Source organism: Typha angustifolia, chromosome 11 (genome assembly GCF_048772165.1).
Source record: "Typha angustifolia cultivar Huaian chromosome 11, ASM4877216v1, whole genome shotgun sequence".
Lineage (NCBI taxonomy): Eukaryota > Viridiplantae > Streptophyta > Magnoliopsida > Poales > Typhaceae > Typha > Typha angustifolia.
The window spans coordinates 14,601,211-14,618,436 of NC_133249.1; the positions used below are offsets into that span (position 1 = coordinate 14,601,211).

Here is a 17,226-nt window from a genome sequence, read left to right on the forward strand (position 1 = left end):
ACGTAGTGCCAATGACACGAAAATCTTAAAGGGGCATAATGTAAATAAGCGTTTCGGGGGCAGTTGCAATATAGACATATATTATGGGTTAAAGGGGTATTTGTGATTTGTAAGTTTTCATGTACATACATGTAGACTTTTGGTGTACTGAAGGTTTCACCTCATGTTACAATAGAGGCTTGCTCTATCTGCCCCGGTGGAACAGATTTCAAGTCATGATAAATTGAATATAGTTTCTCCAATATTTGTTGATTATTCATATCTTAAAAGACGAACATCTCATATTTATTATACACAGCTTGCATTTAAAGAGATTTTGCAACCTAGTCTTATCAGACTATCTTTGCAGTTATTTGTTGCTTGGTGAATGGTCAGGTGATCATGTTGAATTCAAAAGGTGCTGTTATCTGGAAGGTACACCTATATTTGTGCATGTTCTATGATTTCATCCAGTAAATATATGACCTTTGCATTAGATTTCACACTAGTGGCTGGCTAATCTTCTCGAATTTAAATTTCTAGCTAGTAATGTTTTAATGTCCCCCCTATTTCTCATGTGTAATCTCCATCTAAGCCATCCAAAAAGATATGATTGGTCGATACACCAGTTAAATTTAGAAGGCTTACTGAAGCATAACAACTGTCTGTCTGTGAGCATTCCTTTTTGAGTTCTGCTCTACTCAGCCCAGTGTAATTTGGAAAAGGCTTGGTGGATGAGGATGTGATTTGGTGCAATATTATAGGTTATAACTGATAGCTGTACAATCATGATTATATGCTTTCTAGACAATTTAGGTAGTATACTGTTTGATATTTATTCCTATCTGGTCTCATTCTGGGGTGATCGATGCTGAGATCTTTTTTTTTTTCTTTTTTTTTTCGGCTTAGAATGTGAAAATTGCCCTTACATATTTTTCTTCAAGGGGAAAGTTTCAATTCTGCATCTTGCTATTCATCAAATAAATACGTATAATATGCTTTTATCTGGTTGTTAACTGTACCTAGTATAGGAAGTTCCAGTTATAATTATTTTTAATATAATATAATTTGTTCACCTGTGTATGCCTATTTTTACCAGGCAACTGTTGACGGTCCAATATTTGCTGGAGGTTGTGTATCTTCTGTTCTACCTAATCAGGTATTATTCTTTCCAATAGGTACTTGCTAGAATGAACACCCAAGTAAGTGGACTTTGTCTGCAACTGCATTAATTTAATAATTGTAACACAGAGCCTTGTAGCTCAGTTAGGCTTTTCCCTTTTATGATACTTATAACTAGAAAAGGAAAGGTGGTTCATAGTCCTAAACAGAGTAAATTTTTGTCCTCCACCTTCAACTGCACTAATTTCTGTTCTTGTACTCCGGCTGTACTCTTGTTTCTTATGGCTGATTATTTGATGTGAAGTCATGAACAATGATTGATGCTTTTCTATCAAGTTAAGCTCCCATGAGCTCCAGCAGTGCAATTAAAGCTTGCTTACTCTACTAGTAAGGTTCTGTATCTGACGCCAACAATCTCATAAAAGGCAATTCATGTATTAGACATTGTTACGCATGTATGCTGTAATCCAAGAGGATGGTACATGACTTTGTCACTACTCAGTTTGAGCATCATTTGCATCTTCTGAAGTCCTTTTTTGTCGTAATTCATATGCAGGTACTGATATGTTCCCGAAATGGAAGCGTGTTTTCTTTTGATATGGTAAGTTCGGACCATAATCTGTTTAGTGGAGATTGTTCATTAATATTTTTTTTTTCAGAAGGGTTGTGATCATTAGCAATGTAGTAGCATTGGAACTTTACATTGTTTTTTTATTGGTGCTGGAAAACTTTGCTATAGGAAAACCCAGACTCTTCTATAATCTGCTGTTCATTTGCTCTTCCTTTAACAATATTTGAAACTACAGAGTCCTGGATCAGAATTATTTTCCACCTGATGCCTTTTGCAACGGTTGCTTGATCCTACTTCCACCTCGAGTCATTCTGGAGATTGTTTTTAATATATTTTTTTCACCTCTTTCCTATTATTAATGGGTAGCGCTCCCTGTATTTTATAGCTGTTATTTATGAAATACTTTGAATTTTTGTATTTTCCTGAAATTTTATGCTATGAGTCGGTTGTATTTTCTGTATGCCATTGTCTGCTTGTAAGTTATTTTAGTCAACTGTACACTGAAATGAAATGCTGTCAGTCAGGCTGATAGGATTTGTGTTTTCCTTGAACAGTGAGACACTTGGTCTCCTTTCATGGTATCATTTTTGTCTCAACTATGATAAACATTAGATATGATAAGCATAGAGAACTTCTGTTTTAACTTTTAACTGGAAGAGACACTTCTATAATTCAGCTTGAACTTCAAAACAAGGAATGGAAGAACACTTGTCTCTAATATGTAGATTAAAATTTTCTAACACACCTAATGACCTAACTGATATTTTGATGGGTAACAATCTGATTGGTTATGTGGTCTTTTGCAAGAAAGGAGCTCTACTTTGGGAATACCAGGTTGGAGACCCAATCACTGCCTCTGCTTTTGTTGATGAGCAAATTCAGTTAATATCAGCAACATCACAATCATGTGAGAGGTAGTAAATTTTGTTAAGGCATGTTCATATATTTTTTTCCTTCTGTAGACAATATTCAGGGGTCTGTCTCTTTAGGTTTGCTAGCATTTGCACCAGTTCTGGAAGAATCCATGTGATTAGGATAAAAGCTGATGCAAAGCAAGAGAAAAATAATCAAACAGACTTCCCAGAGAACCTGATGGTGCAACGGTTTGCCATCATGGATCTCCCAGGGGAAGTTTTTTCATCCCCGGTGATGATTGGTGGTCGCATCTTTGTTGGCTGCAGAGATGATTATGTACACTGCATCTTGGTTCTGCTATAACATTATGCTATATTCGCGGTTCGTCTCCAAATGAGCTGAGCATCATTGGGCCGGATAAGGATAATAAAGTAGATCCCGAGTAAGTATACTAGGAACTCTGACAGAGTTCAACAGATTGGAAACTCAACTTTACTACATCTCCCGCTTATCTGCCAGGGGAGGTTTTTTCACCCCTAGTGATGATTGGTTGTTGCATCTTTGTTGTCTGCAGAGACGATTATGTACACTGCATCTTGATTGTGCTGCAACATCATGCTATCTTTGTGGTTCCTCTCCAAATGAGCTGAGTACCGGTGGGCCTGATATGGATAATAAAATAGATCCCGGGTAAGCATAGTAGGAACTCTGACAAAGTTTAACAGATTGGAACTCCACTTTACTACATCTCTTGCTGAATCATATTAGGTGAATCTGGTTACAGCATAGTTTATGCAAATTGCATCTTAGTCGAGAATGTAAGTGTGTGGGTTTCAGTATCAAATATCTGAGGTCCATATGATATAGCAGTATGTTAGCCAGATATACTTTTCGCTTCAAATTACTTCTTTTGAGCGAGATCCTCGCAAGGGAAACCAAACCTAAAGGCGAAAATAATGTCCTGTTTTAGTGAAGTTTTTGTTTAACACCATATGTGAATTTTTGTTATCAAGTAACATTGCAGAAATACAGGGTACTAAATGTAAATGTCTTTAGTTTGGTAAAGTACTCACCCTATATTTTTGTGAATATTCGGTTAAAATAATATTACAGAATGTAGGGTGCTAGATGTAAATGTCTATAGATTCGGTGATGTTTTCGTATGGATAAGTGTATCGGGTGCTAAATACAAATTTCTTTATTTTTAGTTAATGTTTCATTTAACACCCTATAGTATGTGAATTTTTAATCAAATGATATTGCAGAAATACAGGGTACTAAATGTAAATTTATTTGGATTTGGTGAAGCTGTTCATTTAATACCCTATATTTATGTGATTTTTTTATTCAAATAATATTGCAGAATACAGGGTGCTAAATGTAAGTTTATTTGGATTTGGTAAAGGCGTTCATTTAATACCCTATATTCATTTGATTTTTTTTTATTCAAATAATATTGCAGAATACAAGGTGCTAAATGTAAGTTTATTTGGATTTGGTAAAGTTCATTTAATACCCTATATTTGTGTGAATTTGGTGAATGTGCTAGATACAACTGTTTTTAGATTTGGTGAAGTTTTTATTAACACCCTATGGATAGTGTATTTTTGATATGAACGATAGTACATAAATATAGGATCCTAAGTGTAAATTCGTTTATTTTCGGTGGATTTTTCTTTCAGGACCCTGCATTTGTTTTAATTTTAGTTCAAACGATATTGCAGAAGTATAGGGTACGAAATGCAAATTTGTTTAATTTTAGTACAGTTTTTATTTAACACCCTATGTATAAGTGTATTTTCGCTATGAATAATTTTACGTAAATACACGGTTCCAGTTCTAAATTCGTTTATTTTTGTTAGATTTTCATTAAAGATCCTGTATTTATTTTTAATTTCAGTTCAAACAATATTGCAGAAGTATAGGGTGCTTTTCTTTTACACCATAGATAAGTGTATTTTTGCTTTGAATAATATTACATAAATACAGGGTGCCAAGTGTAAATCCGTTTATAATTGGTACATTTTTCATTTAACATCCTGTATTTATTTTAATTTCAGTTCAAACAATATTGCAGAGTAGGGGGCGAAATGCAAATTTGTTTAGTTTTAGTACAGTTTTTATTTATCACCCTATGGATAAGTGTGTTTTTGCTTTGAATAATATTACATAAATATAGCGTTCCAAGTGTAAATTCGTTTTTTTTTGGTATATTTCATCTAACACCCTGTATTTATTTTAATTTTAGTTCAAACAATATTGCAGAAGTATAGGGATCGAAATGCAAATTTGTTTAAATTTAGTCAACACCCTATAGTTCGTGAATTTTCAGTTTAAATAATATTGCAGAAATACAGAGTCCTAAATATAAATATATTTAGATCTAGTAATGTTTTCATTTAACCCCCCATATTTATGTGAATTATCAGATAAAATTGTATTACAGGGTAGTAAATGAAATGTCTTTAGATTTGGTAAAAGTTTTATTTAACACCCTATGGATTATTGTAATTTTGTTTTGAATGATATCGAAGAAATAAAGGGTGCTAAATGTAAATTCTTTGAAATCAGTGAAGTTTTCATTTAACACCACATATTATGTAAATTTTCAGTAATATTTCAGAATACAGGGTTTTAGATTAAATAGCAATCGATTTGGTGAAGTTTTCATTTAAACCCTATAGAATTTTCTTTTTGAACCAGTGTATAAATATGGGAAATCGTTAATGTCGGTATATTTTTCATTTAACGCCCTATATTTATGTGAATTTTTTATTAAATAATATTACAGAAATATGTGGTATTAATTGTAAAGATCTTTAAAATTGGTGAAGTTTTCATTTAGCGCCCTATATTTACGTGAATTTTCAGTTACATAATATTACATAATACAGGGTACTAAATGTAAACGTCATTAGATGTGGTGAAGTTTTCATTTAACACCCTATGGATAAGTGTATTTTTTCTTTGAACAATAGTGCATAAATACGGGGTTCTAAATGCAAATTTCTTCAATTTTGATAAAGTTTTCATTTAACACCCTGTAGTTATTGAATCTTCGGTTCGCATAATACTGCGTGAATACAATATTCTAACTGCAAAATTTCTTCAATTTTTTGTGAAGTATTATCTAAGAAGTGAGCTTTCGGTTCAAGTTAAGTGCGTGCAAATTTCTCGTAGGGGATCATAGGCAGAAGTCATTTATACGCATAAAACTCGAACAAAATCCTCGGCTCCTATCTAAGATCCGCCCAACGAAAATGGTACGTCTTGGTCGTTGGATATCTTAAGTTTGCCGATCTTTACATTGTCAAGTGTACTTTTTGATCATCTTGAATAAGTTTGGAGACCCAAAAGCCCTAATTAAATTAAAGCAGGTTTAATGTAATACTCTATACATGTTACTACTCTATATAGTTTGCAAGTTATACCCTACTACTACTACTCATTTTATCAAATTCTAAAAGTGCCTCTCCAAACTTTTATCTGCGTTAGTTAACCTCTTTGTAATTTTAATTTATTAATTTATAATTTGCCTTTATATTATTATTATTATTATTACAAATAGTAGAACTAAAAAGGAGGTTTAGTTATACTAATGGAAGTTCCATGAAACACACTGAATTAATTTTGTCCTAATTGTATGTTCCCCAAGTTATTGTTTTAGAAATCCAAATAGTAATCCGACGGCTCTCACTGTTTCGCTGTTCCGAATCTCGATGTTGACCGAGATCCGGATCCGAAACGGAGGAAAAATAACCCCCAACTTTGGTAGGCTCTCCACTGCAGAGAAGCCGCATTCTCTTCTCCTGGTTCGTCTCCCTCCCTCTCTCTCTCTCTCTCTCTCTCTCTCTCTCTCAAATATTTTCTAGGGTTTTAGCTGGATCTCTCCTACCCATTAAGGCACTTCCTCTTCTCCCTTTTGTAGTCTTCTTCTTGACATTGGTGACCATTGTCTTGACCCATCTGTTCCTCTGCGCGACTTCCTCACCCGATCTCTTCTCTTCATTGCATTTTACCCCCAACCCAGATCACGATTTCTTCAAAATCGAAATTTCCTGAAGCCAAGTCGCCATCTTGATCCACCTCTTGCTGTGATTTCTATCCGATCTCCCTTTTTCGCATAAAATTTGACTTTTTCTTTTAACCTTTTTATTCGATTTGTTTTGTTAGGAAGTGGAAAGGAATAATTTGAGGATGGCGAAAACTACGAACGACGCTCAGCTCCTTATTCAATCTCTGCGTAAGGCTTATGCTGCCACGCCAACCAATCTCAAGGTATAATTTTGTTGGTCTCCATTTGTGAATATGTTTAATATGCTTTGCTTTCTTTTTTGTGGGGTTAATTAGTAGATCGGGAATCTGATGAGTGTTTTCTTTCTTTGCTTGTAAACGTAACTGCAGATTATAGATCTTTATGTGGTTTTCGCAGTTGCTACAGCTGTGATTCAGGTATCTATGGATGGCCTTTCTTATCTTTCTTTTTACCTCTTGAAATTTATGTAATTTGTGTCTAACTAATTGATTGTCTCAAGCATATATGTTTTGATGATCAATGAATCTTGACCCTTTTGTTGGATATGTGTAAAATGGTAGTGCAATATGGTAGGTACCTGGGAAATAGAGAAATTGTCTTCTTCCCTTTTTTTTTTCTCCTTTCCAATTTGAGTGTTTATAGAGGATCTACCAATATATGCATTTACTATGATGATCCAAGAAATATATTTTAGCAAGACCGTCTGACTTTGCAGTTGAGAGTTTTATAGAGGGTCTACCGCTCTACCTATATATTCATTTGCAAATTTAATGGGAACATCGTCCAAGATATATCTTTTAGCAAGACCATTCAAATTTGCAGTTTTAGACTATTTAATAAACTGCAGATGAGGCTCACTAAATCTGTTAAGTCTCACTAAATTTGCTGAAACTCACACTAAAGGAAATTGCCAATAGGTCCCCAATTTTGAGTGTAGCACTTCTGTCTTGACTAAAAGGGGAGGAAATGAAAGAGAGAGAGAGAGAGAGAGAGAGAGATCATGTTTGAACCTAGTCTTCACTGTCACATCTTGATTCTGGCAATATGGTCCAAGGCAGAACATGACCTGCTTTACAATGGAACAGGTTTATCTCAGTCATCATTTTACAAAGGGTTGGAATATGGTCCAGGGCAGAACATGATCTACTTGACAATGGAACAGGTTTATCTCAGTCATCATTTTACAAAGGGTTGGATTGGATCCAACCCAAATATATCCAGATTAGCAAATCCAAATCCCTTGTTATTCTAGATAGCTAGGATTATCTTCCAAATCAAGAGAGAGGTTTGGAGTTTGGAGGAGGAAGGAAGAAAGTCTAGTAAGAGGGCAGTGGGCGGTGAAATAGAGTAGTACTATGCTTCAATGGATTATTTCAGTATCCAAAGATCTCATGGGCCTTCATTGCTGTTGGCTGAATATTGCCATCAGCTAGATCAATTTCACATTGACTCACACTGTGCCAGTCATACAAGCCGTGTGGACCACCAACCAATACACTTCAATGCCATTGGCAATGCAATCCTATGTTTCTGTACCATATTGAGTATGTAGTGATTGAGTCTCATTTATCACTCAAGTTTTTATTTTCTAGTAGTTGTTCTCCTCTCATGAATACCATGCCCTATATTCTACTTTAATCTTCATGCAAGCTCAAAAATATTTGCATGTAAATATGTGTTCTCTTCCTTTCCTCTACCTGAACTCAATGTTCTTTCTCATCTGCCAAACAACTTCTAGTAGCCTTCCGCCTAACCTCTCTCTCCCAAGCTGGTTTATGGAACCATATTATCTGAGCTGCTTACTCATTTTTCTCTTGCCCCTTTCTTGTCAAATCTTGACACAAATTTGAATTACGTTGGTTTACACAATTATGAGCTTCATTCCATCCTCTGTAGTAATTAATTTCCCTATATTCTCCTGAAGTGGTGCATGATGATTCAACCAGTAAGTTGGGTCTAAAACTGGTAAAACTTGAACCTGATTTCTTGTCTGTCGCTTAAATTGCAATTTGCTTGCATAAAGCAGTTGAGAATTATTCAGAATCTTCTGTGAGACTCATGTAGGCAATTACAGGCAGGGGGTTTTGTAAGATGAATTGTTTCTAGAACTTTCATTGTGCTTCCCTTTGTTTTCTCATGGACGAGTTATAGGATTTTGTATTTGAAGTTGAAACTCAGGGCCATGTTAATCTGGCAACTTCCATGTGGTAAGTGCTACCGTGCTAATTTGGTTATTCAAGAGTTCAGAAATTAAGGACCATACAGTTGATCTGCAATGGATCTCATTGTGCAAAGTAGATTCTGAGAATCTCCATCTTATAAGCATTATGCTTCATACCAAGTCATGAGTTATTTGATTAAAAAAGTAATATCAACTGCAAGTTCTTTATGACAAATATTTTCAGTATTTTCATAGATTTTTTTTTTCCTTTTTGGTGCAACAGGTGGTCTACATGGGAATAGTTGGATCGTTTCCTTTCAACTCTTTCCTTTCAGGTGTACTCTCTTGCATAGGGACAGCAGTACTTGCAGGTAGGAATTTCTTCTCATCCTTGTTGAAGTTCTTGTTATTGTTCTTGGATTACTGGATGACTAGTCTTTTTTCTGTAGTTTGTAGTTCTTGTTATTGTTCTTGGATTACTGGATGACTCTAGTCTTTTTTCTGTAGTTTGTCTCCGCATTCAAGTCAACAAAGAAAACAAGGAATTCAAGGTATGTATAACTTTTAAGACAAACCATCTGTCTTCTCATGTCAAAATATCTATGCAGGTTGATCATTGATGCTATGCTTTTTTTTTGAAGGATCTACCACCGGAACGTGCCTTTGCAGATTTTGTTCTCTGCAACTTGGTGCTCCATCTGGTGATCATGAATTTCCTTGGATAGATATAACCTTGCAGTATGAGTTCCCGGCCATACTTTTGTATGAGCTATACGGATGAAGAGCAACTCTCATGAAGTGCCATTAGTCTAATTAAGATTACTTGCTGATATTTTTGAGTACCCAGAGAGGAACTTGCCATGTTCATTTGTGATTTCACTGTTGACTTTTATCTATTAAATGGAACTACAAAATGTTCTGCAGTAATTCGAATTGCAGGTTCTTAATTCATTCATAACAGTTTGTGATTTTTCTGGAGGCTTTTGTTTAATTTGTAAATAATAGACTTTAGTTTGCATGGCATACATCAATATATTTAAATTATAGGAAAACTTTTATTTCGACTTTTTTTTTTGCCTATATAAGTCAAACCTCTGCCTTTTAGCTTTTAACCCAACGGAACATGATGGAATATTATTTTTAGTTTATCTATTTCCTTAATTTTTCACCCATACAGTGGGCCATATCTACTATTTTATCTCTTTAGGGCAAGGAAAAAGATCCATTTCTCACATTGTAAAAATAAAATTTCTCTTTTAAATATTCTTTTTCTTTAGAGATCAAGAATTCATCTTGGGTTTCATATTAGTATTCTACTAAAATTATTTTCTTCTTAGTTTCTATTTTATTTATGGTGTTGTAGGTTGTTATAAATAAAAATATCAATTGCAAACTCATGTTTAAGTGCTTAAACTTTTTAATAATATGTTTGAACTCTCTAGAAAATATTAATTTTAGTTTTATTTATGTTAAGATGATATAACGTTTCATAATTATTTTCTTAGAATATGAGGGTTTAAGGAGATTGGGTGGATCAGGAAAGAAAGCGAAGAAGGCTTTGAGAGATTTTTCTTTTACATTAGTGAATAGGTCGAGTTTACTAAAGATATAAAAATTTAAGGATATAATAGTAATTTGAGCACCGTAGGTCAATTTAGCTTGAAGTCTAGTTAATCTCTACCATAAAACTTAATAGTAGGAGGTTTAGTAGATAACAAATATAAAAAATAGGGGTTAATTTAAAAAAAAAATGAGCGGTCGAAATAAAAATAAGACAAAATAGAGGCAGCAAAAATAATTTTTTTCCTAAATTATATAGATGCTCTCATGTTAATACAAATTGCTCCAATAAGGAGCAGATTCAATATTCAAATAGGTTGTAATATTTTCTTTTTCCTAAATTTATGTCGTAAGAGTAGATGAGTGTATAGATATTAACCATTATGACTATGTTAAGAAAGTCCTCGGAATTAGGACCTTGTCAACTAAGAGGATAGCAATAGGTTGGCCGAGTAGAAGTGGGAGAGGTCGGATTCATAGTTCGGCAGACTAATTGATAGTTCTATTCTCTTACATATTGCATGCAGATGTGAGTCTTATAAATCGATAGTTATTATTAAAGTAATGCCAATTTAGAAGGTGTTGATCAGCACTCAGTAACATGAAGTCTCTAATGTATGATTCGAAACTGACTCTACCCTATTTGTCAACCTTTTTAAGAGAAGGGCAAAAGCCAAACCAGTTTGTTAACTCTATTATATATGATATCAACATTTTGAGGTAATATTCAAATATAAGAACGTCGTCCTATATAATAATAATCAATATGAAGAACTTGAAAAGGTTTGGACTCGCTCCTTTAAAAAAAAATTAACTTGCGAATATTTTGAGACCCCTGTTATGCTGGAAGCACGAATCCTAATTCCTCCCCCACTCCCCAATTCTGTCGTTGGGAACCAGTCTCCTCCGGGATGGTTTTAGGTTAACAGGGACAGCTCTTTTCCGAGTCTAACTATGCTCCTATTATTACAGCAGGTGAGCAGCTGTGTGTACTTTATGCCAAAAGCCGTTGGTCCTTTGATATAAAAGGACTAGAAGTTAGCAAAAGATTTTGGATTGAATCAAATTCGTTACTATTACCACCTATTCGTCAACATATTCAACCCGTTATGTTAGGCTCGTTACGCTTGACTTAACCCTCTCCAATTTCTACGCTTCTAACCCTCAGCGCTCACACTTACCGTCATCTCTCTCTGCCCGCACCCCAGTCCCCACCACCACCGCCATGGCCGACGAGTCCGCTCCTCCGCCGCTGCTGGAGTCACCTGCCACGGTGGCTCCACCGCCGAAGGAGGAAGTGCCACCGCCCTCCCCCTCTTCTTCGGAGTCGGAGGCGCTCCGCCTCCTCTCCCTCGCAGAATCCAAGCTACGGTCGTCCTCCCTCGTCTCCGCTCTCAAGCATGCGAAGCGCGCGGCGCGCTTGTACCCCTCCGTTGCCGGGGCCTCCCAGATGGTTACCGCCCTCAAGATCCTCCGCGCCTCCCCCTCCGACCACTACGCCGTCCTCCGCCTCCCTCCCTTCTCTCCCTTCTCCTCCATCCGTCGCCAGTACAAGTCCCTTGCCCTTGCCCTCCACCCCGACAAGTCCTCCTCCTCCGTTGCCGCCGAGGAGGCCTTCAAGCGTGTCGCCGACTCCTTCCGCTTCCTGTCCGACCGCTCCCTCAAGCGCGACCTCGACCTCCGCCTCCGCCGCAACTCCAGCCCCACCTTCTGGACCGCCTGTGCCACGTGCCGCCTCCTCCACGAGTTCGACCGCAGGTACGTCGGCTACCGCCTCGTCTGCCCTAGTTGCTCCAAGAGCTTCCTCGCCGTGGAGGTTCCCACCCCTCCTGGTGACGATGACAAATTGGATAGCGACAGGGCTAGCGCTAGGGTTAGGGTTACTACTAGGTTGCGGTCTAGTTCTCGGCCGAGGATCTCGCGGTTTACCAAGAAAGCCCGGCCGAGTCGGCCGGAGAAGACTCTGGCTCAGATGCAGTTGGAGCTTATCAAAGTGAAGGATAAGGGGAAGGAGAAGGAGAAGGAGAAGGAGAAGGGTAAAGATAAGGTTTTGCTTCGTGTGAAGGAGGAGGAGAAAGAAGTTGATGATGACTTGGGACTAATGGCGGTGGAGGACTCAGATTTCTACGACTTTGACAAGGATCGGACGGAGAAGAGCTTTAAGAAAGGGCAGGTGTGGGCGATTTATGATGATGATGACGGAATGCCCCGGCATTATGGTTTGATCGAAGAGGTGTTTTCTTCGAGTCCCTTTAGGGTGAGGATGAGCTGGTTGGATATTCAGAACCAGGGGGATGAGTCTTTGCTGCTGTTAGAGAATTCGGGATTGCACATTTCATGTGGGCGGTTCAAGGTCGGAAGAAAGGTTGATGTTGATTCGGTGAATATGTTCTCTCATTTGGTTGAGTGCGAGAGGGCGGCAAGGGATCTGTACAGGATCTACCCGAAGAAGGGGTCGGTTTGGGCATTATACGGGGAGCAAAGTGTAGGGGGAGAAGAGGAGGGGAGGCATTATGACATTGTTGTATTCCTCACGAGTTACAGTGAGATGCACGGATTGAGCATGGGGTATCTTGAGAAGGTGGAAGGGTACAAGACTATATTTAAGAGGCAGGCAATCGGTTGCCATGCTATTAGGTGGCTTGAGAAAGATGATGTTAGGCTCTTCTCACATCAGATTCCTGCAAGGAAGCTTTCTGAAACAGAGGCAATGAATCTGCCAAGAGAGTCCTGGGAGCTTGATCCAGCTTCACTTCCTCCAGCACTGCTTTCTATTGCATGGGATAGATAGTGGCTTCTTTACTCTTCTTTGGTTCTTGAGAGGGAAAGGAGAAAGTGTTGTTTGTAGCAGGCGAGATTTTCAGGCTCTATCTGAGCTGATGATAAGGTTTTGTATTGCTGACTTGCTGTATTTGCTAGCAAACTATAGCAGATTAGCAGATCTTTGGGACATATGCATGGTTTTTGACCTTTAAATTGGTAAGCTTATTCCTGTATCGATCTAGATTCTTTTGTAGAATATGAGTGCTATTTAGTTCCTCATTATCGCTCAGTCCTCAGTATTTTAGGGCTCTTGCTCCTCATAGAGAGACATCTTTCCTACATTGCTGATTTAGGCTAGTATGGCTATAAAAAGATGTGATTTTTTTAGTCAATTTGCTTAAGTCCAGTGTTATGGTTAACTAAGGTGAATGCAGATTCATTTCCTGCTTGATTGCCGAGATAACTATTTATCAACTAAGGGTTTTACTAAACTCAGTTTCTTTCTACACAAAATTGCTGACATTTGGTGTCGTCAGTCTGACAGTTCATACTCCTTATTCATAATCCATAGCCTTTTCAGTCACCAAGTTTAATTAATTTTAAAGCTAAAACTTGGAAAAGTGTCGAAAATTGTCAAATAAATTTTTTTTTTCTGGCTAATCTTTTGGCCAATTGATGTACTGACAGAATATTCTAATATAGGCCTACAATGAAAGTCAAACCTCATATTTGAAAGCTGTGAGAGAAGAATGCTTACATTAGTTAACAATCAAAACTTAGATGTCAACCTTGTCATCTGAAGAGCTTTTATTTTCTTTTCCCTCCGTTTTTCCTCAAACTAAAAGAGAGTATTTCAGATGCAATTTAGTAGTGTTTTCATGCCCTTTGGGACATACTATGTCTACAAGCACTTCAAATTTGGAAACTTTGCCAACATGTAAGGAATAGAAAGCTCATCAATGTAAAATAATTGTTACTAATGTTATTAGCATTATACAGAGCTTTGCTTCCAAGTGCATATTATGTGTTAGGTCATGGCATTAATTGATTAAATGAAAAAACTTTAATCAGCTGAGGCTTTATAAGTGAAGAAACAAAGATTAACTGGAAGGATGCCTCTCTTCTCAGCAAAATGTGACATGGGAATTTATGTTCTGGACCTCAAGTGAGGAACCAGGAAGGACAACATAGAGATTTCATCAATGACCATAAAAATTATCACCCCATCATGCTGTACTTGCAATGATTGATGTGCTAATGACTGGTATGTAAGAATTAATTGCATGCAGATCTTCCAGATTATGTGCACCAATTATGCGCAGGAGTGGTTCTTAGACTAAATGATATAGTTTCTTGTGATTATGCAACTATTTTTAGATAATATACAATTATCGTAATAGCAAGATAAAATAGTCAGTGTAGGGTTATGATCCACTGGCCACTGCACACCTTCTCTGTTGTGATATCTCCAATGACTCACCTTACCTACTTGTATCTCAGTAGCACTCGGTGCCGTATCTACTTGAAGAGAGGCCAATTGTTACTACTGCAGAAATGTATGTATTATTTAACTTAGTATAGCATATAATTCTTGTAACCCACTGGCTTGAAGAACTCCCTCCACTTCCATTTTTTGTTGACTATATCAAAAGTTGTTACTTCCTTTATTTAATTATATTCTATATACTCTTATTTGGTTGGGGGGGTTTGAGAATACTAGGGAAAAGAATGAATTTAATAGGCAGCTACCTCTGCTGCCCTTGAACAACATTTTCTTGCCCGTGGAGTTATTCTAGCGAATGCTGCACTTCTCATCTCAGGTATAGTTTTCAAAGCTTTCTTGTCCAACCGTGATTTAGACCTTTTCCCTTTATCTGTAAAGCTATAGTGGACATGAGTCCCTTGAAAGTTTATTTAGTTCTGGATTTACTCCATAAAGTTTGTCACGTTAACCCTGCAGAATAATATACTCTTTCAATCTTTTATAGGAAGGCTGGTGGAGAATTATTTGACATGGATTATTGAAATAAATGAGTCCGAAACAGATATGAGGTATGCCACTAAAGGTAGTCGAGACTTGGATTGTCATCATCATGTTAATGGAGGTTGTGTGGCTTAAACTGAATTTTTTTTTTAAATGATGGAATCAAGATGTCATGCATGTAATAAATATGGTGGAAGATAATCATACATAGAAAAGGTCACAGAAAGGATATAAGGCAGATATTCCTAAGAGTTTTCTTTCAAAAAACTCTCTAATAAGAAGCCTGGTACTAAATTCAGAATTTTGTTACCGAGAAGATCAGGAAAGATACTATTGTGGCATATAATCCTCTGAATTGGAGAATAGTAGAAGATGACAGTTGAGGACTGTCTTCAGATGGTCCTGGTGGTGGACTTATGGCAGGAGCCATGCCTGGGAGGTGTGAAGAAGGTGGAGGTTGAATCGGAGCGGGCAATGGCTGCAATGCTGTAGGTGGTGCTGGATGAGAGCAGGTGGGCTGGGTAGCTCTTGCGGGCATTACTCTCCTTAGAACTCCATGTATTCCATGGCACCTGAATGAGTCTCCTGCAGTGCAGATATCTGGGCTTACTAGATGGACATTATTGCAGAAAAATCTTTTCCTGTCTTTGTTAGTTATTCTGATCATATAGTTTGACTGATATGCAGGAAGAAGCGTTCCATTTGGAAGATGTTTAATATCGTCAAAGAGCAAAGGTGAAGGGATTGAATGCCTCAGTAAGAACTCCATCACTTGGTTCTCAGGGATGGAGGTTCTTGACAGCATCCTATCACTGGGCATCAGGAAAGTGGTGTTTGGTGGAATCTTCTCGTCCACCATATTGATCAGCATTACAAAAGTGAAATAGTTCGCCTGCTGCATCTCCTGCATTGCCATGACAATGTCACTGCTACTTGATGGAGCCTCGGGGATAGCTGATGCTGATATGCTGAGAGCCATTAGGAAGACTGCAATCAGGCAAGATTCGTAAGAAGCCATGGAGCTTCTTATGGTGTGCTTGACCTCAATCTTGAGTCATGCTTATATGCATCCACCTGATTGAATGCAACTTGCAGAATGGAGTTGCACACGTCTATGCTGTCTCAACTACTTTCTTCACGCCTTAAGCACTGTCGAACTTAATCTCACCAGAGTTTGTAGTTGAGCTGAACTTGGTAATGATATGCTTAAAATTCCTGACAATATTCTAATATTTCTAATATCATGCACATAGTCTAACTGGCTCATTTGTTCACGCAGGTTTTTACTCCAGTTTGCAAGGTCCCCCAGGTGAGTCTTCCATTTCTACTTGCAGCTTTAGGAAGGAACTTATGAATCTTGATTTCTTCTTTTTTTTTTCTTAATGGTTGCCAATTTGTCTTGGGGTAATCAAATCCTCACTAAGTTGCAATTTTTGTGGTACCTAAAAGAGCTGGTAGAACTGCAACTGGAAGTTGGCCATTTCTTTCATGATTTTTCCTGGCCACCTCCGTGAAATCTCACAGATTGACCGAAAGAGTTCACCAACACAAGGTGGTTCAAGAGTTTTTCTATTAACAGCTGGAGTTGGTTCTTTTTATTGTCATCTACAGATGTAACATTGCATTTTTTTCGTAATCTAAGAGGAAAATTAGAATACCGTATTCTTCTTTTTAACATCTTTATTTCTTTTGCTTCTTTTGTTCGGAAATGTGTCATCTTTTGACATCTGCGACTCAATTTACGAGTCCCAAGTTTCTTCGGCTAAGATAAAGTTTGGTTGAAATAAATATTCTGCAATTCAGTGCCTTGTTACCATGAATTTCCACATTTACATTATGCCAGTTGTAAATTTGGTTATGGTTGAGTCAGTCCTCTTGCAGAGACGAGCCCAGAATAGAGGGAAGAGACTACCATTGGTGCCACATGAGGAGGGCATTAGAAGGGCTTTGAAACCCCTTCTCTAGCCAAAAGATCTCCAGAATTGATCCTATTGAGGACGACCAACCAGAGAAAGGTGAAAGATCCTAACTTTAACCGGCAATGATGACTTGCCAACATGAGCTGTAAGAGTGTGTACCATATAGGAATTTAAATCCACTGATCACCTTAAAAGCATGATGCAAAGGATGACCCACAATCTTGCATCCATTCAACAGCATGGCAAAGCTGTGGCTAATCCAAAATTTTGCTCATG

At 37.4% G+C, this 17,226-nt stretch overlaps 3 protein-coding genes and 1 long non-coding RNA gene across 25 annotated transcripts in view; all 4 read left to right on the top strand.

Annotated features, from left to right (window-relative positions):
* The window catches only part of LOC140770045 (putative acyl-activating enzyme 19), a 30,791-nt gene extending 25,010 nt beyond the window's left edge, over window positions 1–5,781 (top strand). For 3 of the 20 annotated variants that reach the window (XM_073111002.1, XM_073111006.1, XM_073111024.1), the window contains exons 13-18: window positions 350–414; window positions 1,079–1,138; window positions 1,658–1,702; window positions 2,480–2,586; window positions 2,662–2,969; window positions 3,102–3,751. In XM_073111002.1, the coding sequence (XP_072967103.1) occupies window positions 350–414; window positions 1,079–1,138; window positions 1,658–1,702; window positions 2,480–2,586; window positions 2,662–2,890 (506 nt within the window). In that variant the 3' untranslated portion in view covers window positions 2,891–2,969; window positions 3,102–3,751. Of the gene's footprint in view, window positions 1–349; window positions 415–1,078; window positions 1,575–1,657; window positions 1,703–2,479; window positions 2,587–2,661; window positions 2,970–3,101; window positions 3,752–5,651 lie in introns of those variants that run through there. The other 17 variants (XM_073111007.1, XM_073111008.1, XM_073111020.1 and 14 more) reach the window with 13 other exon arrangements.
* Window positions 5,782–6,293: 512 nt separating this feature from the next.
* Window positions 6,294–9,651, top strand: LOC140770227 (dolichyl-diphosphooligosaccharide--protein glycosyltransferase subunit DAD1). 2 transcript variants are annotated; one of them, XM_073111297.1, is made up of 6 exons: window positions 6,294–6,339; window positions 6,701–6,805; window positions 6,932–6,979; window positions 9,008–9,095; window positions 9,232–9,275; window positions 9,366–9,651. In XM_073111297.1, the coding sequence occupies exons 2-6, from the start codon at window positions 6,725–6,727 to the stop codon at window positions 9,447–9,449; spliced, it is 345 nt and encodes a 114-aa protein (XP_072967398.1). In that variant the 5' UTR covers window positions 6,294–6,339; window positions 6,701–6,724; the 3' UTR covers window positions 9,450–9,651. The 2 variants fall into 2 exon arrangements, with proteins under 2 accessions (XP_072967398.1, XP_072967399.1); XM_073111298.1 differs by lacking the exon at window positions 6,294–6,339 and adding an exon at window positions 6,408–6,430.
* Window positions 9,652–11,365: 1,714 nt separating this feature from the next.
* Window positions 11,366–15,857, top strand: LOC140770725 (uncharacterized). 2 transcript variants are annotated; one of them, XM_073111987.1, is made up of 3 exons: window positions 11,366–13,263; window positions 15,036–15,099; window positions 15,719–15,849. In XM_073111987.1, exon 1 carries the CDS (start codon window positions 11,510–11,512, stop codon window positions 13,073–13,075), a length of 1,566 nt encoding a protein of 521 aa, XP_072968088.1. In that variant the 5' UTR covers window positions 11,366–11,509; the 3' UTR covers window positions 13,076–13,263; window positions 15,036–15,099; window positions 15,719–15,849. The 2 variants fall into 2 exon arrangements, with proteins under 2 accessions (XP_072968088.1, XP_072968087.1); XM_073111986.1 differs by having other exon boundaries at window positions 11,366–15,099; window positions 15,719–15,857.
* Window positions 15,858–16,047: 190 nt separating this feature from the next.
* On the top strand, window positions 16,048–16,844 carry LOC140770726 (uncharacterized). The gene is made up of 2 exons (XR_012106048.1): window positions 16,048–16,225; window positions 16,311–16,844. It is a non-coding gene; the product is annotated as an uncharacterized lncRNA (long non-coding RNA).
* The last annotated feature ends 382 nt before the right edge of the window (window positions 16,845–17,226 follow it).